Genomic DNA, 25,843 nt, shown 5'->3' with positions numbered 1-25,843 from the left:
TGCTGGTACTTGGGGGTGTGAGTGTACGTGTGTTGGCTCCGCCCCCACGCCTTCTTCTCCCTGACGTTCCGGGCAGAATGTCGCCAATCGGCTTCAGTTGTAGAAATGGCAGCGCTGAGACAGGAGCATCGGTATGGGCTCTCCTGTGGAAAAATTAACAAAAACAATCCGAGTCAAAGTCTTTACCACGTCAAACTCACTGACACGGCCATCCGGACCCTGGAAGCCTTCCAGAACCTGAAGGTAAGCAAGATCGCCGGCTTTAACTTTAAAGCCGCTGGTGGCGTTTATTATTCCTGTAGGAACATTTTCTGTTTTCTTTATCGTCTCTCTCCCAACTCCGGGAACTGCTTTGGAAAACGTCGCCGGGTTTATTTTTTCGCACGGAGCACAAATAATATTTTGTTTTGAAAAACCCTCAAAAGTTCAAATAGCTCTTTATTTTGAGTATGGACTGTCCAAATTCAGACCAAAAGGCGCTGGTGGCTGATAAAAGCAGGCTGATTTAAACGTTTTCTCGCCCACTCAGAAAAGGCAGAACTGAATTTATTAGGATCTAAACATGCAATTCTTAATATTTTTTATTTACTCCCCCATATTCCATAATTCGAACTGACTTAAGCAAAAACAATATAAACTGGGCTAGATTTTTATGCGGTGTTCTTTTCTCTCTTTTTTTTTTTCTTTTTTAACCGAGTCTCCCTAAAAACAAACTTTTCGTTTTTCATCTGACTATTAAAAGCAGATATTTTCTCTCGGTTTATGTAGGCTACATCCCACCTAGTGCTGAATTTTCAGACGACGTCCACTGAACGTTGTTTTGAACGTTCTCTGACCGCCGCCGACGTTTTTCGGACGTCAAAATGAAACACCATTAAACTTTCAGCTGAATGTCCGCCGGAAGTTCACTGACAACTTTCAGAGGACATTCGCAGTAGGTGAAAATAAAATGCTATGGTTCTGCTCGGTCGGTTGAAACGCTAATATAGCAGCAATTTATTTGGAATGCAAGGTTTTCATGTGGAACAGTTGTCTTCCATATCCTAGGGATATTAATCAAATGTTGTAACAAACTGGAAAATAGATGACAGCCACTTAAAACACTTAGCAAATAATTTATTAATTTTACAGAATCTTCAAATTTATTTTGGCAGAAGGATGAACGCATATGTTTTCATTTGTTTATTTTTTTTAAGGCAAACTGCTTGGCTTCGCTCATTGCAATAAATTGAATATTCGATCGAGAAAATGACTTGCCTTTTCAGATTCGGAACGCTGTTTTATTGCCTTTATGGCCCATTAGATTAGTCAGAGATCATTGAGTCTATCCAAAATGCTCTCTCCCCGCAGCAGTGTTTGATAAGACAGAGCTACAGTTGTGGCTGCAGGAGGAGGCTCATTTAGTTGAACGTTTTTTTTTTTTTTGTTTTTTTTTTACTTTTCCGCTGTCAAAACAAATGACTCTGTTTTTGTGTGCGCCACATTCCCGAGTCGCATACTGCTTCTAAACCTGGACCCCGACATTGGGTGGTTGAGCTGGATAGTAAACAGCTGGGTTCGGTGGCACTGGCTCTGAAAGTTGTTGTGTATTGTTGATGCCCGCCCATCCCCGGAGCTCATTGGTCCGTGAAGCGGAGGAAACTCCGGAGCTCTCCCACAGCCTGACAGCTTCCTCCAGGCCACAGCAGGCAAACAGAGAGGGGGGGGGACAGCATGTTTTCCAAGCCGTAGACCACCCCAGAAAAGACCGGTTGAGGACACCCCCTGTGAGGGTGGAAGGTTTATGTCCTGCAGAAACCCGAACCTGACAGCTGCTGCTACTTCACTGATGCTTACAATCAAGGGTGAAAAGAAACAGGCGAATGCAACCTCAAAGAAATGTATGTTGTTGTTTTTTTCTGCATGGAAAGTCACTTTTACTGAAAACAGGTCTAATCAAAAAATATAAATAAAACACTAAAATGCAGCATTTGACAGTCACAAAGTTAAATGGAGATAGCCTATAAGAAGAAAAAAAAAACATTGCAATGAAAAAATAAAATCAGTGCTATTTATAAGTGTAGTGTAGTTGATTCGAATGTTGATCAATCTATCAGGCCATAAGAAAATAGTTTTATTATTCCTAAAGTGGGTGTGGGCTGGTTTGCATCTTTATATTTGGACCCAGGCAAAACAATAATGCGTCATAAATGTAATTATATTATTTTCTGAAGACTTTATTTTACACCCCTTTTGATTCCTGTGTGGATGGCTCTTATGAAGAACGATACAAAGACCCAGTAACACCAAAATAATTGAGCAATCTCTGATTTTATGTACCTGAGTCACGTAACAGTGACTCCAGATAATATTCAGAGAATATTATCGATAGATTGTTAAAAATGACTGTTGCAAATGATCCTCATTGGTCTAAGCTGCTGTAAACTCTCCCTGGCGAGTTCAGTTTGGCACAGGGTCAGTATCATCAGCCCTGTGAAGGATGATTCTCTTCTGTTACCCAAGTTGAGAAGAGCCACAGGAAGAAAACGATAAAGAGGTGAAACGACCAGCACCCTTTCGAAGCCAAGGCTGCCATCTTCATATATTTTTATACTAATGAAACCACTTGTTTTTTTGTTGTTGTTTTTTTTACATAATTTTATTGAGTCTGAACGTTCCATTATCGCCTGCATGTTTGCTGATATACTTAGTCACATAAAATTGTTTCACATTAGTTTTTTGTTTGTAAATGATTTTTTTATTTACATTACAGCATTTTGCTGCCAAGGAGGCCTGCTTTATAAAGTAAATAGAAGCTGAATGTCTGTTGACGTAAGGCTACAACAAACTTCACAAGATTTTGCAAAGTTTGACAAACACGAACTAACACATATCAATCGCATATTTCATTTATAAGAATAATGGAGCTGTGGTGTTGATACTTTAATAATGTTGTTACTGGTTGATAGCTACTATACATCCAATACAATGCACTGTGATAAATATAGAAATGCATGTGGAATCAACTCAGTATCAAATATTATGGTGCTCTAAAGGGTTTGATTAACATAATGTAATCTTCACTCTGAAGATTTTTTTTTTGTTCAGATTAGGGATGGGCAACATGGACAAATTTTTTTTTTACTGAAAACAGGATTTAAAAAATGACTATTTCATTGTTAAAAGCAGGACTCAAATAAGAACAGAATAAAATAAAAAATACAAAGAAAAGCAAAAAAAAAAATTTCAAACAGTGAGTGTATTTATCTGATCCATGTTGTCAATTTTATTGGTTTGCAGACACTGTTACTTACAACAAATAATATGATCACTGTCCATGTCTAGTTCGGATTCAGTTTTCAAGGGTACAAAAGTGCATTCGTTTCACCGTTCTCAACTATAATCTTATTAAAACCATATAATAAAAGAGGAGTTGGTGTGGCCCAGACAAGTCTGAGTGGAAATTTGTCAGAACAGATCAAACATGAGTTGTTATATTCATCTGGTGGCTGGGATAAATATATGGTACTTGCTTTGTTCTTTGGTTTTAAAACTATATTTAACCAGAATTTTATTTTACACCTAATTACCACTGGAATTGCGTGTTTAAAAAAAAAAAGAAAGAAAAAAATATTCAAAAACACATAAATCGCAAATGTGACATGAAGAAAATCTTCTGGTGGCAGTAGAATAATTAATTACTCCCACTTCTCTTCAGATTAGAGCCAGAAACTCTTAACCTTTACACTTACTGTGGAACGGTGGTTATAGCAACAAACACCGAGGCATGCAGAATGGCTACATATTTTAACCTTTAATATTTGAACTGCTTTGTAGATTTGAGATGAACATGATTTGCAATTTAAATTGGACGTTTTCTTCCCTTCTTTACAGGCTTCACTATCAAACCAGCCAGTAATTTGCTTCAAGGGAAGCCAGGGGGTAAGATGTTTTCCATATTTTCTTTAATGTTTCAGAAACTGAGAATTATTAGATTTTTTTCCTGTTGTGCACATTCCTGAAGGTTTCTTTTTGCCATCTTGGTAGATTATTTCATATCAAATTATCACTTCCATAGGTTCATAAGAAAGTCTGTTTTTTCCCCAAAGGTTGGTGAATGATGGGGGTGAATGATTATTGTTGTGCTAGAATGATATAGTGGTCGCTGTTAATCCAGTTCACCTCACAGCCTAGGGTGAAGGTGTGATTCATTTCCACAATAATACTTTGTTGCGTCAAGTATCCTTGATTAGACATGTCTAAACAGACACCTGGTGGATAGTCTTTGAGAGAGAAAAAACATCCTTTGGTACAGAAAGTAGGAGGACCTTCCTTGAAGCGCCTGAAAAGAAAGTTGCCTACCTCCATCTAGATTAGCAGGGTCAGTATTAGACTCTCCCCACCTCTGCTCGTTAGGCAAGTACATTTTAACAGCACAACTGGCTTTGTCTATCGGGGGCCTTTCTAATCACTACAAGAACTGATTCCACAGACAAAAGTGACTTTTTTGCTCTGTACACAAATACTGGCCCTGTGCACTCACACGGGGCCCTAAAAGTCCAAAGACAGGGTATGCCATCACCCCCTGCCTGCCAGGTTACTGGGTCAGGCGTGCAACTGGGGAGGCTTTGTTCTGGGGAGGGGCCTGGGGTTAGGGGATTTGGCAAACCTTAGGGAGTCCCCAAGTCTCCATGCTTGTTGTTGGCATGAAGACATGAAAGACCTGAAAAACTCTAATGGCACGCAAGCAGTGGGATTTTTTTTTTAATTGGAAAAAAAAAACAAGAAAAAAACCCCACCATGCTTGTTGAAGTGCAGTGAGATATCAGTGAAAACACCTGCTGATTAACCTGCTTGTGAGAGTGTGAAGCAGTGTCAAGTGACAGCAACTGAAGTTTCCTTTAATCACTGAAAAAGAATTGGTGATTATATCTTGGCTGGCACATTACATATTCAAATTGCTTTGCAGAATTCAAGCATGGACTCCCTCCCCCTACCGACAATATTCCCAGGGTCGGACGATTGGACACTAATGAATGAGATGCGGCCATTGCTCGCGTGGGGGGAGCCCAGATTAAGCTGTTACTGGGGGGAGGACGCTTGTGAATTTGGCAGTCTGGCATGAGACACACCAAGATAATATACAGTATGTCTATCTATATCGGAAGGTTACAGGATTAAAGATGTAATACTTCCTGTGGTGTGTGTTTGTTGGCTGAATCTTTTACAACAGCTCGCCCCTTCCCCCAGAACTCGCATAAGGTTCAATAGGTCATTTGTCCACTGACAACCGCCAACTGTTGAGCTTTATCGTAAAAACCACAATTGCTACTTTTTGATTCTTGCCCTCGCTGGCTTATGTCAAATTTCCTGTAAAGGGGGCACTTGTGTGGCCACAGAAACCATAAGAATTCCTCAAATCACAGTCCTGGCGTCACTCCAGGGTTTAGCGGTGCCGGGGGCCAGGGCGCCTATCAAGAAATAGCAAGCTGAGGTTTTCGGCAGCTTCTCTCCGTCTCTGCGGCATTTAGCCCTACTACTGGAAATAGTCCTGCCAGGCTTGTAATCATGCAACGCGAGGCATAGTATATGAGACCTTTGAATTTGACATTCAAGCTGAATATGTAACTTTGAAATGACAGCAGAATTACCACTTTTTATATTGACACATATTATTGTACATGATGAAAGGAAAATGACATGACTTCAAAAATGATACAAACCGTGAGCCCATATGCTGATCAATAAACAGCATATGGGGCAGAGGTGCACAGCAAAATCTGCTTTGAATTCACAGAGGGATTATGAAATGTATTGAGAACTGGTTTGAGTTCTCATGGCCTGGAATTTCACATCTTTGTGCTTATTTTCCTTACAGGGCTTTGGGAGAACTGCCTCTGTGGTTATAGATTTTCATTTTGTTGCAAAAAGATAGAAAAGATATAAAACAATACAGTTGAATGCCTGTTAATGGAAAAGCGTTTTCCCCCTTAATGGTTTTTCTGGGGCAGGGTGGGGGTGGGGGGGTGTTGGCATAAATGTTTTAAATTGAGCATATTTTAATATTATACAAACATAACTTGATCAGTTTTCAAATACTTATTTTATTCCTAAAATTACATAAACAAAACCCTAAGATACAAAAACAATTGCCCCCATGTAAAGTCCTGAATTAACTGTGATTAAAGACATGTTTTATAAACCTTAATCCCGTTTCACAAGCAACACCCAATGTAAGCTAACTCTTGAAAAAAGTCAAGCATAGAACAGTGATGTAATGGTCTTGGGTTGCTTTGCTGTGTCAGGACTTGAAAGATGTTTAATTAATGAAACCACAAATTCTGCTTTTTATAAAATGTTGATGGAAAACATCTGGCCATCAGCTAACATCCAGGACAATAAATTAAAGTACAAATTGGTTCAAAAGAAAAACATTCATGTTTTGGATTGGCTGAGGCAAAGTCCAGACTTAAATACGACGGAGGCCATGACAGCATCTTAATCACACTGTTTATGCTTGATGAATTAAGTTTGGTTTGGATAGCTTTTCCCTGCCCCCCCTTTTAATAAGTCAAATCATCACTATACAGTTGTGGTTTGTATCTACTTAGGTCATTTTTGCCTGTCAGTTTGATTATCTAAACCATGTAAATCTGGAAAACGAACAGAAACAAAAAATATATATACATATTTAAGGAGCCAAATACTTTTTCAGACATGTGAACATTATATTCAATCAGTCTTCATTTCTTTGATTGACTCATTCTGCTCTGTTGAACTTAGTTAACACTGTGCACAATACACTAGACAGCAATTTGAGATTTTATACTGTAGCATCAGGAAAACGGTTTGTGGGCATATTTTGTTGCTAGTAAACATGGACATTAAAGTAGAGATGTGTATGTTTTGCTCTGTCAGGTGTTAACGACAGTTTAATTCCACTCTCGCCTGATAAATGCTGAACTACAGTAGCCTGGGTAGTTGTTTTGGTTTATAGCCCTGTCTCTTTTTATGTGCACAGCTGTCACATAAAGGCAGCCTGTGTGTGTGAGGATGAGGGGAATGTGGAGGTCCTCTTAAAAGATATTCTCATGACGACTGTGTGTGAAGGCAGAGTTTCCCCTGGGCTCCTTTCCGCAGGCCCTGTTGATTATTGTGCCGTTTCACCCCGTGTCTTGGCTGAATCCTTGGGAGACATCAGGGCTTCCATCTCACACTTGGCTGCTCTGCCTCTCTACCCCAACTTCGCCTCGTGCTCGACCGAAAATAAGCTTTTGCTCTGTGCAAGTGTGTGTGTGTGTACGTGTGCATGCACACATCACTTTTTTTTGTTTTTTTCTGGACACTAATTAGAATAACAATAACTGGAATGCGGTTTGATGGTCGTTCTCTCCCAGTAGCACAGCAGTGAGAGGGAGAGCTGTCCCACGTGTTTCTGAAAGGGCACACGCCTTTCTATTGAGCCAGATGTGTTAAGCAAGGCAAATTGTCCGCATTCTCTCTTTGCCTAAGGCTCTCTGGAGTTTTTCTTTTTTTTTCTTCTTTTTTTGATCACACAGTATATTTTAGGATCAAGTCTTTTGGGAGTCCTGCTGCGAAAGATGACTTTTTGAGAGAATAGGGGTAGTGCTATTGTTTTCTTACACTACATGGATGAATAAAAAATATATATTTTTAAGCAGATCTTAAAACTAGATAAATGCAATGGGTGTATCGTAGTATATCACACAGGACAATGTGTCATAACTTTTTTTTTTTACTTAGCCACAGTGCAGGAACAGATTAGATGGTGAATCTTTTATTCACCATCTAATTGAACAACTTAAGAAATATATCTAATTTTCTGCTTTGTGACTTTATCAGTAACAAAGACATTTTTACCACTTTTAAATACTGTACAGTGGACTCAGCAATTGCGCACGCACACACACGCATACACACACACACACACACACACACACACACACACACACACACTGTTGTTCTTCGGGCCAATTTCTGTCCAGCATCCACTGTCTGACAGATGGCCCCACATTTAAAGTCAAGGTCCTGTGGCACCAGAACAAGGCCTAAATCGTCAACACTCCACGTCCGCACTTGACATTTAGCAAAATGCCCTTGTGTGTTGATATGCTGCATTTAGTTTAGCCAAGCGTAGGGTTGTGTATGCAGTTCAGCATCTTAAGGACCTTGATTTCATTCACGTCTCCAAAACTTTTGTGGTTTGTTTGGAGAAAATGCTACTTTGGCTGACGCCTCATGCTTTTAAGTCTCTGTAGCTGGCCTGTCATGAAGGATCTGAACTCACTGTAAAGTCGCTTCCTTTGTTTCTTTGAAAGAGTGGTAATTGTTTAAAAAAATAATCATTTTTTGACTCATCTTTATCACTTGGCGGATATTGTGGTCAAACAGATAACTAACTCATCAGAAAAGACACATGGAAAGGAAAAGTGGGTTAAACAGTGGAACAGGTGGCAGCACTCTAACAGCAGGGGAAAACAATCTCTGTGAAATGAGGTCTAATTAAGTTCTGAATCAATTCATTCATTTACACTAAATAACTCAGATTATTTATGTTAGTAAAAATACATATTTCAAAAATACTTGTATCTTACAATTTAATTGCAATTTATTCAACTGAAGACTAATCTTGGTTTTATGTTTAGGATAGTTGAATCTGAAAAAACAAAAAAACAAAAACAAAAAACGACTTACCTCAAATTAAACCAAAATAGCTATGAGCTAGTAGGTATTGATTAAAGTCACATAACCACATTTCCATTCAATAGGCTTTACACTGACCCACATCTTTTACACCACCTTTGGTGTTCAGTCTTAATTATTCAAGGATCATTTTATGAAACTAACTAATAACTAAAACCATATTAATAATTATATCAATAGAAAAAAAAAACACTTATTTCTGATAAGACTGCTGGCACATAAGTGCAGTCACACTCCATCTTGATGTGGAAGGCACCTTTGAGGAAGGATTGCATGGCAGTGTCAAGTGCAGAGAGACTGCAAGCATTTGTTTAGGTTGACAGATTAGACCCTTTTTGGAAAAAGACTGATTCTGCTTGGCATAACATGCAGTACCTTGGGGGTTGCTCGACAGTTGCCCATCCCCATATCGCTGCACTAATTCGCGTCAGTCCCAGCCACCCCCCTCTGCCTCTTTTTCCTGTATCTACCAACCCCCCTCAGTGAGGACACCCTCAAACATCACTATAGCATCATTCGATGCTCACTAAAAACAGGTTGAAAGTGGTTTGAAATGTGTTTGTTGTTTAAGCTGTGCTGCTGGCAAGGTTTAGGCCTGAAAACTTGTTACTAATTTATTTTTTACCAACATTGCCACCCTACCGTGACTGAAAGTGTCACTAAAGGTAGCGAAATGTTTGCCTCTGGTGATAAAAAGCAAACTTGCCCATTGAATGATGGATGGTAGCATCCATCATTTTAGTAATAATAGCAATGCCTAAATCAAGTCACTCCTCTCTCCACTGAACCCCACATTCCTAGAGGAGGAACTATTTAGAGCCATCCCTCATGCACTGGCTCCACGTAGTCACTGAGACCACCCCCATCTTTTCCATGCACATGCTCAAGCCCCCAATCCCTCCTTTTACCACCAAGCAAGACACAGCCACACGTCCCTGTCGTTCATGAATAATCCAGGCTGCCCGACAGGCCATTGCACTCAGCTTTGTGGGGGGAAAAGCTAGAACAAAAGACTGGCAGCTCACAGAGCAGCTTTGGCTGAGTAGGCTCAGATGAAAAGACAATAGTAACTAGTGTCAGTACAGGCAGGGGCAGGAGGAAAAGACTTTAGAGAAAATCACATATCGAGGCGGTAGTTCGCATCTCGTCTCATCTCAGCTCTGCCATGCCAAATACCAGAACTTTCATTCTTGCCTTCATCTGCAAAGCAAAGAGAGGCAGTGATAGACTCTTTTTTTGACCTTTCCCTGCAGATACTTGGCTTTATTTTAACAAAGCAAAGGGCAGGCCAAGTTTTATTGTTACATACATTATATTTTTCTCAAGACAAACAGTCTGACCTGCTCCTAAAGTCACAGAACTTTAACAAGAACAACAAAAATACTGGCCCTTGTCCTTGTTCAACTGCTGAGCCCCCCTGCCGGTTTTCTGTTCCAGTCCAGTTCACACCTTATAACAGCTTGAAAGTATTTGACATCTCAAAACACACAGGGCCTGGATTAGCAGATGTGGTTGGACTGGAGCCACAGAGGCAGTTATTGTATTAGGCTGTGCTCTGTTTGGGGGCGGGGGGGTGCACTGAAAACGGGTCGTCATCTGGTAGCTCTAACTGTAACTGTCCAACAGCTACCCGTAATTCTTCCCCTTATAATGAGGGGATTTACTGTGCATGAGTCTCACTGTGTCACTAATAATGACCTGATGGATTTTATTGAACTGACACAAGTTAGCAGAATTATCTGATTAGAATAAAATGGACTTAAGCTTCCTTCAGAGTAATGATTATCAGACTTAATGTCTCAGGGATCATAATTTGAAACTTGTAATGCATAGGTAAAATAATTAATTTGCTTTCTTTCTAAGCTAGTTAGGTTTGTAACTCATGATACACAATATTTGCTTTATTGGACAAGAGATTAAAAGTACTATTTAAAAAGACAAGGAAAGTAATGGAAATGGAAAACAGTTGGACAAAGCTGCAAACAGTTTTGTTAAAAAAAATCTGCAACTAAAGTTTTAGTTCTCCGAAGACTGCAGGTTTTCAGTAAAACTCCATGTAATGTGGCCCTAACACAAAACAAGCAGGCTTGAAATAACATTTAGTTTCGCTACAAATGGAGTAGTGGTTTCACAGATCACAAACTATGTTTAAAAGACTATTTCGTCAGTGTAAAAGTATCCAGTCCAAGTTTCACCAGTATAAATATTTAGATTTTTCAAGTGATGGTCGTTGGACTGAATTTATGTGGCACTTGTCTAGAAGTACAGATGACTCAAAGCATTTTATTCTAAAGCCACATTCATCCAATCACACTTACAAACACGTGTGAATTCATAAACCAGTGCGCAGATTGGTGGGCATCTTGGAGTCACGCGTCTTGCCCAGGAGCACGTCAATGTTTGGCAAGAGCAAACTGGAACCGAACCAAAGGTTTGGATTGCAAGATGACTACCACTTACTCACAGCTGCCCCAAAGATAAGAAAATGAAGCAGAAAATCATATGTCCACTTCAGTGTTCTGACTGAGAGCCAAAAGAGATGTGAAATATTATCTTATTGTGTCACCCAGTCATGTTGACAGCAAATGGAAAAGGCTGAGACACTTCCTCTGGGTGAGAAATGCTGTGAACAGACACGGGCTGGAACGTCACTGCAAGGGTAGTGACACTTTCAAAAAACTGTTTTTTAAAAGAGCAGAAAAAAAATCTAAGGGTTTTAAAATCATAACTTTTACAAACATTGTTACGCCTAAATCATTGCAGTTTTAGGGTACCAGATTGTCTTGTTTTTAACGTGAATGCAGTACAACACCCAACAGCTTGAATAAAACCCAATGTGTTGACAATGCACTAAAAGAATCGCATGCAGTTATGTAGAACTGTGTAACCAGAGCTCCTTTCCATGGCATGTAAGCACACGTTTCCCCAGTTCTTGACCTGGGAGTGTTAGAGTTCCATTTCTCTTTCAGCTTTTAGCAGCAACTTATTAGCTGCACGTGAAGTTTTGTTAACGTGATAAAAATATTGTGTGTGCTTTGTTTTTGACCAGTTTTTTAAGAGTTTACTTAGTCATTGATGACTGGATGTGGCTTTTCCACAGAGTCTGACTGACACCGGCCTCTGTGTTGACATTTAACCTCAGCCATAAGCTAGATGTTTGACCTCACCCCTGCATGTGACCTGTGACACTATGAGGCTTGCCCTGCTGAAAAACAAAAACTGCAACACACAAATACACTGACAAGCCTTGGGGGAATCTGGCCAAAGTTTCACATGGAAATGCCCATAACTGTGTCTTTATGCAAATCTTCACCTTCTACTTGACTCGCAGGGAAACAAGCATGTTTTCGTCAAACGTGATTAATAGTCAGCGTTAATGGCTGGGTGCGGAGATACCTTGGCTTTGATGATGAGTATATTCCACTGAGATCATTGTTGTAATTCTTTGAAGCTGGTGATGTCACAGCATTTTTATTTTTTTTTGCAGAGTTCACTTTACTTGTTAAAAGTATACTATACTGCAGAGCATTATAATCCTAGATATGTTATCTAATGACAGTCAAAGAACTTACTTTGGGTAGTGAGACTTCTTTTTGCTGCTCTCTTTCTTTAAAGAAACACATATTTTGTACAACAAAGATTAGATTATATGATGACTATATAAACTTTGAGTAGAAATAAGGTTTTGCTGCTCAGTGGTATAAAAACATAAAAATAAGCAAAAAATGAATTGGATATTATCCCTTTTATTTGAAAAAGAAAGCAGTAGTTATTCCTTGTTGTTGCAGAAGTAATGAAACATTGATAATTATGCATTATCTGTTAGATTTATTGTTATTTTTATTGCAATATAAACAGAGACAAGAGAGAACACAGTACATCACATTTGTGAATGTGTGAAGTGACTTTAACTAAAATAAAATGGGCATAAAAAGCCAATACCACAAAACTGAACTTACCTCAACACCATCAATTATTAGTGAAACCATATTGCTCATCACAAGATGCAAATTAAATCAGGAGGTCTGATCATGATTTTGAATAGTGATAACTGATGGCACCCAAATCTAATCAGTAAGTATTTGGATACCTTTAGGTTTTGATTGAACAAAAGAAATGACAGGAGTTGAACAAACTGATTAGATTTTCTTTTAGACGTGGTACTCTGTGGTGCCATCAGCACTCAGTCCCTTACTTGCAGTAGACAGATGACTTCAGTTTGTTGACTAGAATAGAAGTCGTCAAGGGAAACTTGAACTAAGTTTCATTAGGAATCTTTGGTGTCTTAAAACAACTCTTAACAATTCAATTCAAAAGAGATGGAGCTGTAGTAGTACAAGGCAGTAGAAATACATTTTGCTATGTTTGTTCCAAACATGGCCAAGTTTTTTTTAAAAATTTTTTTATTTAAAGACATTGTACTAAGCTATCTGGCTACAAGCCAACAAATCAAGCAATTACTCCATGACTTATGGTTCATGGTTCATAGGAACAGAGGCTTCTCTGACTGGCCTCACTGTGGATTCATAGCACTTTCGGGATGCGCTTGTGATCCCGTGATTAGCCGGAACGGCTCTACTTGTGGGCGTCGGGGACTGCTGGGAACTAATGGGTTAAATGACATATGGTTATGAAGCTTGGGAAGGAAGCTGTGAATAAAGTGGGGGTGACCTCTGAACAGTCTGACCCGAGTGACATTGATTAGAATTAGAATGTGAAGTGTGTACGGTGGCATGGATCGGGGTGACAGGCAGATCTAATGCATGGCTGCAGGGGAACTCGTACTGCTGGCATCAACTGAAAGAGGGGATGTGGTGGCATTATTACGATGCTAAACATTTCATCTTATCAGAGACCTTTTGTTCAGATTAAATCTTGCATTTATTAAATAAAAAAAAATAAATACAAGAGATGCACTGTTGAACCTGTGTTATTAGGAAACTCTGTTAGTGGCTCTTTACATGAAAGATCCAGGAAGGCTCGACTCCCTGCTCATATTTTTTGCTTGTTTTGGCCGATCGTTCCTAGTTAGTGCGTTGTGTTTAACCGCATCCTGTTAACAGCCAGACATAAATGGGTCAAAATTAATGGTCAGCTGTGTCTCAAGTGTCCTCGGCCTGGCGGGCCGCTTTGCGTGCTGTATTGACTTGGGTGGACTTGTGCGCATGAGGGGAAGCTAGAGGCGGATGGGGGTAGGGTGAATGGCATGCGTTGGGTTTTAGAAAAGAAGGAGGAGGGGTGTCGAGGAGACATGCTGTTCATTGGCTTCATGTTGCAAAGAAAAAAAATGCTTATGGCTTTGCTGCATGACTGGGCATTTGTGACAGCTAAAGTCCTGCCTGTCACATCTGCTGGGAGCAGTGTGCTGTCAGGCACAAGACTGGTAATCAATCACTTATGGGGTGTGGCTAAAGAAGCAGTTTCAATGAAACAAATTCAGGCTTTGGTTGAAGTTTTTCCATAAATAAATGGAAGATTTAAAAAAAAAAAAAAGCCATAACTGAATCTAGGACATTTTATTGACAGAAGTTGTAACCTGCCCATTTTCAAACTGATAAACTGAGATACGGCTTCAGGGAAATGCAGAGGGAAGTAACTACCCGACGAGGTTTTAAAGGATGTTACCTGTAGGTTAATGACTTTCTATGTTGAACTATCCTTTTAGTGGAAATGGGTTTTTGGGTCATTTTATGTAACAGATTTCTAACGGAGGTAGATTTTACGCCATTGGCTTGTTTGCTAAGAAGAAGCAATGGGCAGACTCTTACACGAGAGGCTAGAACCTGAGTAAAAGAGTTGTCACTTTTGTTTTATGTTATGTTGTGGCTATCATACTGGATCTCCTTATGACTGGCTGCAGGTCATCTTCTTTGACCTGGGAGGCGCCTTACAGCTCTAATGACTGGCCAGCCTGGCAGATTATTTAGGTCACATTTATTGGATGGAGCAGCATAACAAACCAGGGACTGTCCTGAGTAGTAAAAAAAAAAAAAAAAGATTTTTTTGTTGTTTTGGTCTTTCCAGCATTTCTGAAATTACACTGAATTTGTTCAGGCTGTGTTTAGGAGAAGTAAAATAATCCTATTACATAACGCGCTGCTCAAAATAGCAATGACAGCAGATAAATGCAATCCTGTCAGCGAACACACAAAACTGCTAAAGGTTAAATATTACCTCAGTGTTACGGTTTGCACAGCTAGTGTAATGATTAGTCTTTCGTCTAATATGCAGTACATTGAAAAAATATGCATATACCATTACATTGTGTCAGATTTCCGACACAAAAGTTTATGAACAATATCTGCATTTTTTGTGATAGGCTACTACAATGAAAATGTATAAAGTTAAAGGAAAATAGTAAATGCTTTTTAACTGATTTTACAAATGCATGGAAAACTAATCCAGATAAAAGTGGAATGGTTTAAATTAATGACCTAGTCAAAGTCCAGATGTTGAATATTTCTATTCAAACATGAACTCATTTTCCATGCTAAACTTAAGCTATATCAGATAAAAGGATGGGCAAAACAGAAATGTTAAAACTATATTTTATTTTGCTTTGTGTACATCTGTCACATAAATTCACACACAAAAATAAAACAATGAAAAATAAATAAATCATGCCGTCATTTGCAATGAAGCATTACAAAGTCGTGGAAATTCAATAGTTTTGCAGGGGACTACAAAGATATTTTAGCTTTTAAAAATTTTCCTAACAGTTTTACACTCATATTTCTTCTGTTTTTATCTTTGGCAGTACATAAAGATCCCAGCACCGACCACTGAATCTCCAGATGGGTTCAGAGTCTTCTCATTTTACCTTTCCAGTGACAGCAAAGACAAGCCTCAGTCCAGCTTTGACTGCATTCACCAGTTTATCTCAGGGTGAGCAGCACACAGAACTTTTTCCACTGTCGACCACAAATGGAATTTAAAGTAAATGTGGTGTCAGGCTGCAACCGCGGGGCTTGACCAAACACTGGCCCTCTCTCTTCAACCTCACAACAATGGACAAAATGCCTGCCGGACCACATTCAGCTTTAATAATAACCTGAGGGCTGTCAAGCCACATCGGACCTCAAAGGTGTGACCGTTGACAACAGAGAAGCAGCATTTGTGGCTTCACAGAGTCAATGGACTTCTTCAGAGATTACATCTGCACCAGAGTTTTAGCCTCTAGAAATTAGAACCCCTTGCTGTAGAGGTCAGAAGAGGTCAATTTGCTTCATGTGGTTCATAGAACTTGTTGTGTTTCACAAGAAGTTAGTGTGCACTCAAGCAGTCCAAGAATTATGTCACTGGATTTAATTGTAAAACTAAAATACTACCAAATATATGAGCACATCATTTCTTTTGCTGCTTTAGACAAATGTAATGTTGGCTAAGCTACAGGACTCAACTTGTTTTTTTTTCTATGTACAGGGAGGGCAGGGATCACTTGGAGAGTCAGGGGAGCATTCAAGACAAGATCACTGTTTGTGCCACAGACGACTCTTACCAGACCACACGCGAGCGCATGTCACAGGTGGAGAAGGACATCTGGAGCCGCACAGCGATTGAGATCAAGCCAGGACCAAGTAAGTTTTGGAATTAAGAGTTTCAAAGTTCTCTTACATGTTCTAGTGTTACAGGGGTAGTTCAGAATTTACATTTTTTGAAGTGAGGCTATATTAAAAGGTACTAAGCAGGTAATATCTCACCAGTAGAAGATAATTGTCTTAAGGTCTTCCTTTGGACAAATTCAGAATCTCTTTAATGACTGACTTTTATGGTCTAAAGATGACTAAAAATCTCAAGACTATCATAGTAAGTTTATGTGAATGTAATTTTATCAAGATTTATAATCTTAGCATGTTTGTATTGGATGATTATTTGTCATTCTATTTAAAGACCTGGCTTCAGGTATTTAGAAGTATCCTTTTAAAGCATATTTTGGTTAATACAGATAACTTGAAACATATTACTGCTTCTAAGTCATTACTTGTCACCAATTTCCCTTGCCAGTAATATTCATTTTAAGTGACAGATATCTCGTACTTGCTCTAAGAGGTTTGTTTACAATTATTTATGCAAATGAATAATTTGCATGAAAAATCTGGCTAGATATTTGTCTGAAATCTAACCAGTCCAATTTATTCTGGCATTTTTACCATTTTCCAACTCAGATTTTTTGATTAAAAACAAAATTTGCTAAAAAGACGGAGGCCTCTCAATAATAAAGGCTTAAAATATGTAATTGCACTCATGGAAAGTTTATTGTTTTTGTTTAACATTTAAAGGTGTTGAAAAAATCTGTGTCTAGCTGTTGCATTTTGTCACATGTAAATATATTTCTAGTAGCTGAATTTACTTGATGAATGATGGGGCAAATTTCAAAAATTCCTACTAAGAATTATGCAGGAATACGGTTTCCCATTTTACTCAAACATGTCTTCTCCTGCACATCGGGAGATTCATTTAAATGGGTTATGGCTCTCAGTATGAGCCACATGGCAGGGAAGAGTGCACAGTTGTTTTGTGGTCACGTTCCGTCTTTTTATGGTACAGTAATGCTATACTTCTCAGAAAAAATGCCTATACACTAAGTCACAATTATATGCTGCAGTAAAGAAGAGAAGAAGAAAAAAAAAGTTGACCATTTAGATAATAGTGTATGATTTTAATGCTTGGAAAAGAAGACCTGGCAACTACGTTGAAGACTTTGTAAGCACCTGGTGCTAAAATAAGTTAAAAAAAAAAGAAAGAAAGAGAGAGAGAAAAAAAAACATTGAAAGCTATCCCCAGTAATATTACCACATGGCTAACAGATGCTAAGCTTATTGTTTGGCTAGTTCTCAGAAACACTTCCACAGTACGGTAAAGTTTCAAAGCAGTACAAACAATTATGACACAAAAATGCCCCTCGAGCAGTTCTAGTTTAAACTTCTGAAGGGATGTCTCTAGTTGCTGCTTGTTTGAAATGTTGCACTGCAGGTTGTTTTAGTCAGAGCTGAATAGCTCCATTACTTGGTTTAAGGTAAGTGTTAACCATGCGGTCTTTTAGAAACCTTCAATTCCGAGCAGCGCCTTGCAAAGGTATTCATACATCCTGGAGCGTTTGAGCATTTTTTGCATTGTAACCAAAAACTATAATGTTGTTTATGGGGATTTTATGAACAGAACAGCTGTACTGAATTTAAATTAAGCAGTGGATGAATTTTTAAATTTAAATAGTTGACTTAGAAGGCAAGAAAATTTTTAGTGTAAAAATTAAAAAAAATAAAGTTTCAGGAGTACAAATGCTTTTGCACGACCCTGTATATTTCCAATTGTTTGAGACAATAACACCTCCAGGATATGTAAATAACAAAGCCAAGTATCAACCAAGCTCTCTCTGTTGACACAGTGTTAGTCTTTGACCTTTAATAACCTTCAAACCAATGTATGGCTTAGGATTGTAATGAGATTACGGTCGGCAGACATCCACAAGAAGTGACCTGGATCCAGTTGAATTAGTTCTGTAACATGAAGAAAACCTTCTCTGAGTTAATTGCTTTAGTTTCCCCACCGTACCTGTTTACTTAGGAGAAGCCCATTCTACTATCTCATCATTACACTGGTGCAGCCTCTACACACATAAAAAAAAAAAAAAAGAAAATGCATGAGCTCGGCATTGAGCTCTGTGTATTAATGCATGTAAACTGCTTTTTCAGACTGGCATGTAAATTCAGTCTTATCTGTTGCACCTGCATAAAGCTGATTCCATTAAAACAGAAGAGATAAAATGACAAAAATGTATTGTCTGCCTGTCATGTGTGGGCTTGACTTATACAATTGGGGCATAATTTGTATATCTACCCTCAGGACAGGATTGGGAATGATAAGACAGCCTTGTTTTCTCAGGATACTTTCACTGCCTGCGTCCTGTTATCAAATGAGTTGAAAGCATGTTCCTCTTTAGTTGAGCGCAGTATTTAGCCAAATCAAACAACTTGAGATTATTGGTGTAATACCCACTACCTCTAATTAACTTGATCTCTTTAAAAACTCTTTATCTACTTTATTAATAGGTAAGTGTGTGAAGGTGCAAAGGAAACAGGGCCTAGCCTCCAGCTCTGACAGCGGTAACAAGCACTCCCCCAGCAACAAGAGGCCCCTGCTCCCCAGCCCGGTGGCACATCGGCCCTTAAGGGATCGCATCATTCATCTCCTGGCCCTAAAGCCCTACAGGAAGCCTGACATGCTACTATGGCTAGAGAGGGAGAGGGCCAGCCCAAAGGACAAGGCTGATCTGACCTATGTACTAGAGGAGGTAGGAGACTGGTGGATTAATATATTGCAATTAGAAATAAAAAATAAAATAAAATATCTTAGACAATGAGTAAATCTAACTGCCTTTGGGATCTGGTATAACACTGAAAAATTAAACATTATATATAAGAATTGTATAAATCTACCCATGCCTGGTCATCAATTGTGCAAATAAAAATAATCCGATACCATTAGGTCTATGTCAGGCATATTTCCTGTGTTCACATTGTTTGAGGGTCCCAATGCAATCATCAGTTGGAGACTGTGCAGGCAGTGGCAACAGTAATTAGGGTTGTGCTTTAATTATCTTTTAATTATCTTTTAATGAGAAGATAGTGTTTTTGACAGAAGGGTTGGGATGACACAGGCTGGGATCCAAGTCATCGCAGAAACTGTTGGTTGCTTTGGGTATGTTTGTGTTAGAGGGGTTAGTTTGTATACAAGTGATAAAAATAGTGCAACAGTGCTGTGTCAGAGGTTACAAGTACAGCTAGACTTGTTTCCTTTTACACTACTTTCTGTCCTATAACAGGAATGTTGGTTTTCCAGGTTGGTAAGCTGAATTCTAAGGATAGCAGCTATTCTCTGAAGGATGAGCTGTACAAACTTGTCCAAAGAGACTGGCCTGGATATCTGGAAGAGGAAAAGCAACTTATCCACAGGCTTCTCATCAGGTGGGAATTCATTTAGGCCAAATATGAAAATTTAGCAAAAGACAAGACGATATTTAAATGTTATTATTATTATTATTATTATTATTATTATTATTATTATTATTATTATTCATTGTTACAGTGTTTGTAAATATTTTCACTTTTTATACTTTGCACATAAATTGCAAACTGTTTAGCTTAGCATAAAGGTGTGAGACGGTGTTCAACAGCAAATATGGCTTTACTTTTAATGCACTACAAAACTTGTTTAGCCTCTTGTGTAGATCAAGCAGAAACAGTCTAATATGGTCATTGCTTATTGAGCTATTGTGCCGAGCACTATTGGTGTCAGTCTGCTTTGATATTTGTTTTTCTAATGCTGCTTCTAAATGACAACTCCTTTGCTCAGAAGAATCTTTTAATCGAGACATCAAAGCAATGGAAAATTTTTCATGCTCTGTGCTGCCAAGTGGCAAGACTTGCGAGGCTAAGCAGTTAAGGAGTGATCTTTAAGTGCCTGCCAGAAAACATGGAAGCCATGTGCTCCAGTGCCATTTTGGAAAAAGCACAACTCCCACTAGAATCTTGCAGCACTCCTGCTGAGTGTAAAAGCTTTGCAGTTGTATTCATTCGAATATTTTGCCAACAACAATAAAGCTGTGGTTTGAATAAACCTGGGAGCATCTTCTCTGCAGTCAGTTTATCTGATAAGTTACTTGTTCAAAGCATTCTAAGAACTGTTGGTTATTGCTACTTAGTGGCTAGGAGCTCCACTATTACTGTCACTATTAATAAGAGGGCAAGAATTCACTGCAGCAAGTGACTTTTGGTAATGGCATCTGTTCAAGGAAGGAGCTGAAGGAAGCAGATTACCAGGAAAAAAAAAAGGCTTTGGCCAAAAAGAGGTTAAATATGCAGCTATTGTTTCTCATACGAGTCTGTGTTTAGTCTCTGTGGACAGCTCCTGTGTGTTATTTTACAAAATCACAGTTCCATAACTTCTGTAATTATTTCTTCTGTGGAAAGACTTCCACATCTATCTTTTCCTAGCTGTAATTGCTCATCCCATTGCACAAAAATCTACAATTCTGTGTTCTTCCTGTTTCGCTTTATGGGCCATTTACCTTAAAGTTAGTCTAAGTAAAGGTACTGTGTTCTAAATGTCTTCACAGAAAACTTCAGCCACTGCACAACAACCAATCGAGGAGTCCCCAGTCCATCCATTCATTGCACAAAACTCTTGGGGATTCTCCCTTACGGCTCAGTCCTGCCAAAAATATCTCAGTGGTAAATATTCATGTTGCAAGATTTGTCTTGTTTTTATTTCCTAATTTTCTTATGACTAAAAATGAGGCATTACCCTCTTAATTCAATGTACAAACAAAATGCATTAGCAAAACTAACTCAAATAGCTCTTACTGGAATCATACGTACAATAGGAAATAAAATTACATGGTTAGTTATTTCCCAGAACCAGGAAATGAATAGATAAGTGATGTTATGTTCTGTTTTATGGAAATGTCTGGATACACAACTAGTCTTCATAGACAAAGAGAAGTATATATTTTAAATCTATAAAACTTTGCATCCATTGCAGGACCAAAGATAAAAGGTGACAAGAGTTTTCATCTCCTCTCTGTTTTGATTTAAATTTTTTGTGTCTCAACAATGATAAAGTTAAAAAAAAAAAAAACAACAAAAAAATTCCAGAAGTAGTTCAAATTCTTTAAACCTGTTTTTGTTTATTTAGTCATATTCACTTATTTGCATATTATTTGTACAGTGGATTTATGTCCTAAAAACTGCTTAATAAATAGGTTTCTAATTGGAATATCAAAACAATCTATAAAAATAATAATATTGGTCACTTAGAGAATATGATTAAAAATTAAACAACCAATATGCCTCAGATATTGATTGTCTTGGACATCCAGACATCAAAGTCAATCATGTAAATTGAATTTACCTCTTCTTATTTGACATGGACTTTTCTCATCGTTTTTTTCTGTATTCGGTATTTCTTCTAAGCTCACTGTTACTATTTTTGAATGGTATGTTCATTCCCCAAAGTGAATTCAACACTATCTGAAGAATTACTAATTTATCCACAATACTGTAAAAACCCTCTTCGAAATTTTCTAGTAATATTTAATTTGTTTTCTTTCCCCTTTGTTCTAGAAACGGTCACTGGTTTTGGACGCTTCCAGCATCCAAACCCCCAAAAAACAAAGGCTATCGGAACACTGTCTGCCCTTGCAGTCGCCATCTCATGCAGACTGTGGCACCAATGGGGCTCGTAACTCCTCCAGTCATGGAAACTCTTGTGCGGCGACAAAAACAGAGTTCGACATAACCAATAATCATCTTCAGGGAAACCCAGTCGGTTTGTACTCGCCACACAAGCTCAGCATGCCGTGTGCTATTTCCAAACTAGAGAAGACGGAACCGGCTCCCACTTTACCCAGTCCCAAGCCTCGACACAATGGCACCTCTATATGCACTGAACAGCAGCTCGCCAATGGCCAGCACAAAAAGAAAAGGTCCAAGAAACACAAAGACAAGGAGCGAGATCGCTTAAAGCCAAACTGGATTGAGACTAGTCCAGACATGAAGCAGAACCAAGAAAATGTTAAAGGTGAATGCCAAAGTTTTATCAGGTCATAATTTGTTCTGTTCTGCTGTTAAGATACAGTAAGGACAAGGTTGCGCAAGAAGGCCGTTTAAAGAAACAATAAACTTTCCAAGATTTGAGTTACAAGATTTTTTTTTTTTTTGTAGAATTAATAGAGGAGCATTTAATAGAATTTGATCTAAGACAGCAGTAAGAACAGTGACTCTGTTGTCTGTTGATGATTGACTGTGTAACAGCTGGGTGACCTATGGCCGAGCTAGTCAGCAGGCAGATTTACCTCCTGCTTTGCTCTGTTGACGTAACTGCTCGCCTTGGATCGGATCAGTTATCAGACACCATTAAATAATTTATCTCGATATGACAGACTTGTTGCCAGATTATATACTGAAATTAATCTTTCTCATGAATGTGTCTTTTAAACAGCTACAGACCACGAGCGAGACAAAACACCTGTCAACCGAGCCTCAACTGAAGAACTGCCCGACTATTTCATGTAAGGTTTTTAAAAAATTTTATATTAACCTTTTTATAATGAGTAAAACATAGCCAACTTTCTTTACAAGAGTTGTCGATTCAACATTTTACAGCGTAGTTTTGAATTTCTGCCTTAACCTACTGCTCAAAGGAAAAACCAAAGTTTCCCTTAACAGTACGGTTCTGCTTCAACTCATTCAGATAAACAGAGGAAGATTATATAAATACGGTGTCACAAAGCTTCACTGAAAATAACTCACAAAAACAAAAGATCTTATGTCCTACATTTATACATCTGCTCAACACACCATGCTCTGATCTAGTTCTTGCAGAGCCATCTAGTGGGCGGATTTGGTACATACTCGGTTTCCAGAGATTAAGACGTGTTTCCATTTGCTTTTCAGAAAATACAGCACTGTAACAACACTGGAGCAGCGGCAACTGTACCACAACGACTTTTGTGCCGAGTACGATGAATATAGAGCTCTTCATGACAGAATTGGGGCCATCACGGAGATGTTTGTTCAGTTGGGCTCAAAGATCAACACTCTCACACCGGGAACACAAGAATACAAGGTACTTTTTGTAATGGGAGCCTGCTGGAATTGCTTCATTTAGGGAAATACCAAAGAGAAAGTGCAGCATGTACAGGGCAGTAACCACTCTCTTTTTGTATTTTTTCAGCTTATGGAGGACCAAATACTACAAAAATATCGAAAATATAAGAAAGTAAGATATTTTTCAAATGTTTATTAGCTTAATCACTTATTTTGCAATGTCCTGACTTTGATGAATGCCATATTTGTCATACTTGCATAGGTAAATTTAACAAAAACAAAAATTCTTACAATGATTAAGAACTTTTTTGTGGATTTAATGGGAAACATCCATCAATAAAAGTTTAACACAAACTCTTTTCCCTTTCTGTTTTGTTTTATTTTTTTGTAGAAGTTTCCTGGATACCGGGAAGAAAAGAAACGGTGCGAGTACCTCCACAAAAAATTGTCGCATATCAAAGGCCTGATCGCCGAATATGACCGGACACAGGGATTAGTTTCCTAGTGACTGCACACTACCCACACTTGGTTGCAACAAAAGTGGACCAAAAGACTCAAGGTGGACCCAAAGACTGCCCAGCCAGGTCCCAGAGATGCTGAGACACTTTACTTTCCTCCACAATGTCAGTGGAATGGAGGGTGTAAGGTGCTCTGTCAAAAGTGGGCCGTGACCGCCTACTCGTGATCAGATGTTACCCTTTAAAGCTCTGTTTTTTCAGCTCTATTTATGGCTGGAAGAGCTGGTTTCAGTTCTGCTGTAAAACACGACAAGTAAAAAGGAGAGGCCAACAGATGTGATCCTTCCTACCTAACTAACATAATTTGTAATTATATTTTTAAACTGGTTGAAACTTTAAAGTGTCGATTTGTAAGTAACTAAGTGATGGTACAATCAAACTTAGGGGTATAAAGAAAAATTCCACTGAGGTGTTTATATTTAAATACAAAAATTGTTTGTGGATTTTAAGATAGAAAATATATTTAGGATTATAAATTATTAATTTAGTACAATAATAAGAAACATGCTGGCAGCAATTACATCGTGCTAGTTATAAGTGCACTGTAAGGCTTTTTAAATTGGATTAAAATGGCAAAATAAACATTTGTAGAACTCAGCTTGATTAAAATTTGTCATTCATCCAAAAACCTGCAGAACTGAGACCTGATCTAATATTGATCACTAAAGTAGGATATACGGAGTGGCTGCAGAGCCAAAGGTTGAAACGTGTCTATGAACTACAATCAAAATGAATTTTATGCCTGCTAATGTTCCGTCTCATTTCTCAGAAATGCCAAAAAATACTCATAGCGGGGAATTATTGAAAACGTTAACTTTGTCTTGGTAACGAATGAAGCTTTTGCCATGAAATTCGCCTGGACTTCAGTAATGACCCACATACAAAGAATGGAAGACAAATAAGTCCTTAAATTATATGTAATAAAGCAGAATAGCACTTCCATTTGTTATATGAAGTCTAATTGTCTCGGTATGAAAAACAAATGTTCCACATAATGATTTTACCACCTTGAAACTTCACTGTTTGTTTGCTGTTTTTTAAGGTGATTGCAGTACAATTTCTCCTCCAAACTTGGTGTAATGACATTCAAAGAGTGAAGCTTTGGTCTCATCTCCCCCAAATTCTCCTTGTGTTGTGTTTGGTCTGTCCAAATGTACTGCAGCAAGTTTAAAAGGTCTTAAAAGTGTGTTTTTCAGCAATGGAGTTTTGTGCAGTAATTCTTATAGAAGTCAGGGCAGATAAGTGCATTACTTACCGTTTCCATGGAAAACTGTTCCTTATGGCCTTTGGACAATTCTCCTGATTGTTGATTTACTCTTGGTAATCTTAAAGAGAGCACGTGGGTATGGTGGGCTTATGGTTAAATGTTATTTCTGCCTCTAGATTATGGCCCAAATGGTGCCCACTGTGGCATTCAGAAGTATACAAATGTCTGTAACCGCTGTCATCAATATGTTTTGCAATAGTTTTTACCCATCATAGCATGCTTCTTGGTAATGAAAAACATTTTAGCAGGGCCAATGTCAGGATTATGGTATTAGTGATATTTCCACTGATAAAGCAGTATTTTTCTCTGCTTTTCATGCATTTATGTACTTAATTTTCTTCAAGTGATATTTTTAATGTCATTCCATTTCACATAACTTATTCAGGGACTTGCATAATTCATTTCTTTGTATGTGTGGGTCACTTGGGTGGAGACGAACATATGGCGTAACTCATGGTTCATGTCAAAAAGCAGATTAAAGCTATGTTGATGAAGATCATATTGGTTCCACAATAATAGTTCCACTGTATATTTGCTGGATTTCACATAGTACTGTGCACTTTTAGAGTCAGTTTCACAAATGTAGCCTATAGTGCCATGAACTGCCTTTTAATATGAAATGATTACCAACATACTCGTCTCTCAAGTCTTCTGACCACAGCTTTACTTCTATAGAAATAATGCTGTTCACACTGTAGATGGATGATCGTTTTATTGTGTAATTTTACTGCTGTTAAAGCCCTGACTTA

At 38.4% G+C, this 25,843-nt stretch overlaps 1 protein-coding gene across 1 annotated transcript; it reads left to right on the top strand.

The window, feature by feature from the left end:
* Positions 1-21: 21 nt before the first annotated feature.
* On the top strand, positions 22-25,726 carry LOC103466632 (RNA polymerase II elongation factor ELL). Its single transcript, XM_008412350.2, has 12 exons — positions 22-243; positions 3,874-3,921; positions 15,461-15,588; positions 16,126-16,280; positions 18,753-18,994; positions 19,543-19,667; positions 20,819-20,933; positions 21,825-22,281; positions 22,702-22,771; positions 23,157-23,328; positions 23,437-23,481; positions 23,701-25,726. The coding sequence occupies exons 1-12, from the start codon at positions 106-108 to the stop codon at positions 23,812-23,814; spliced, it is 1,809 nt and encodes a 602-aa protein (XP_008410572.1). The 5' UTR covers positions 22-105; the 3' UTR covers positions 23,815-25,726.
* Positions 25,727-25,843: the final 117 nt, after the last annotated feature.

This window comes from Poecilia reticulata, linkage group LG6 (assembly GCF_000633615.1).
Source record: "Poecilia reticulata strain Guanapo linkage group LG6, Guppy_female_1.0+MT, whole genome shotgun sequence".
Taxonomy (NCBI): domain Eukaryota; kingdom Metazoa; phylum Chordata; class Actinopteri; order Cyprinodontiformes; family Poeciliidae; genus Poecilia; species Poecilia reticulata.
Note: the sequence above shows the minus strand (reverse complement) of the source record. Positions and strands in the feature narration are given on the sequence as shown.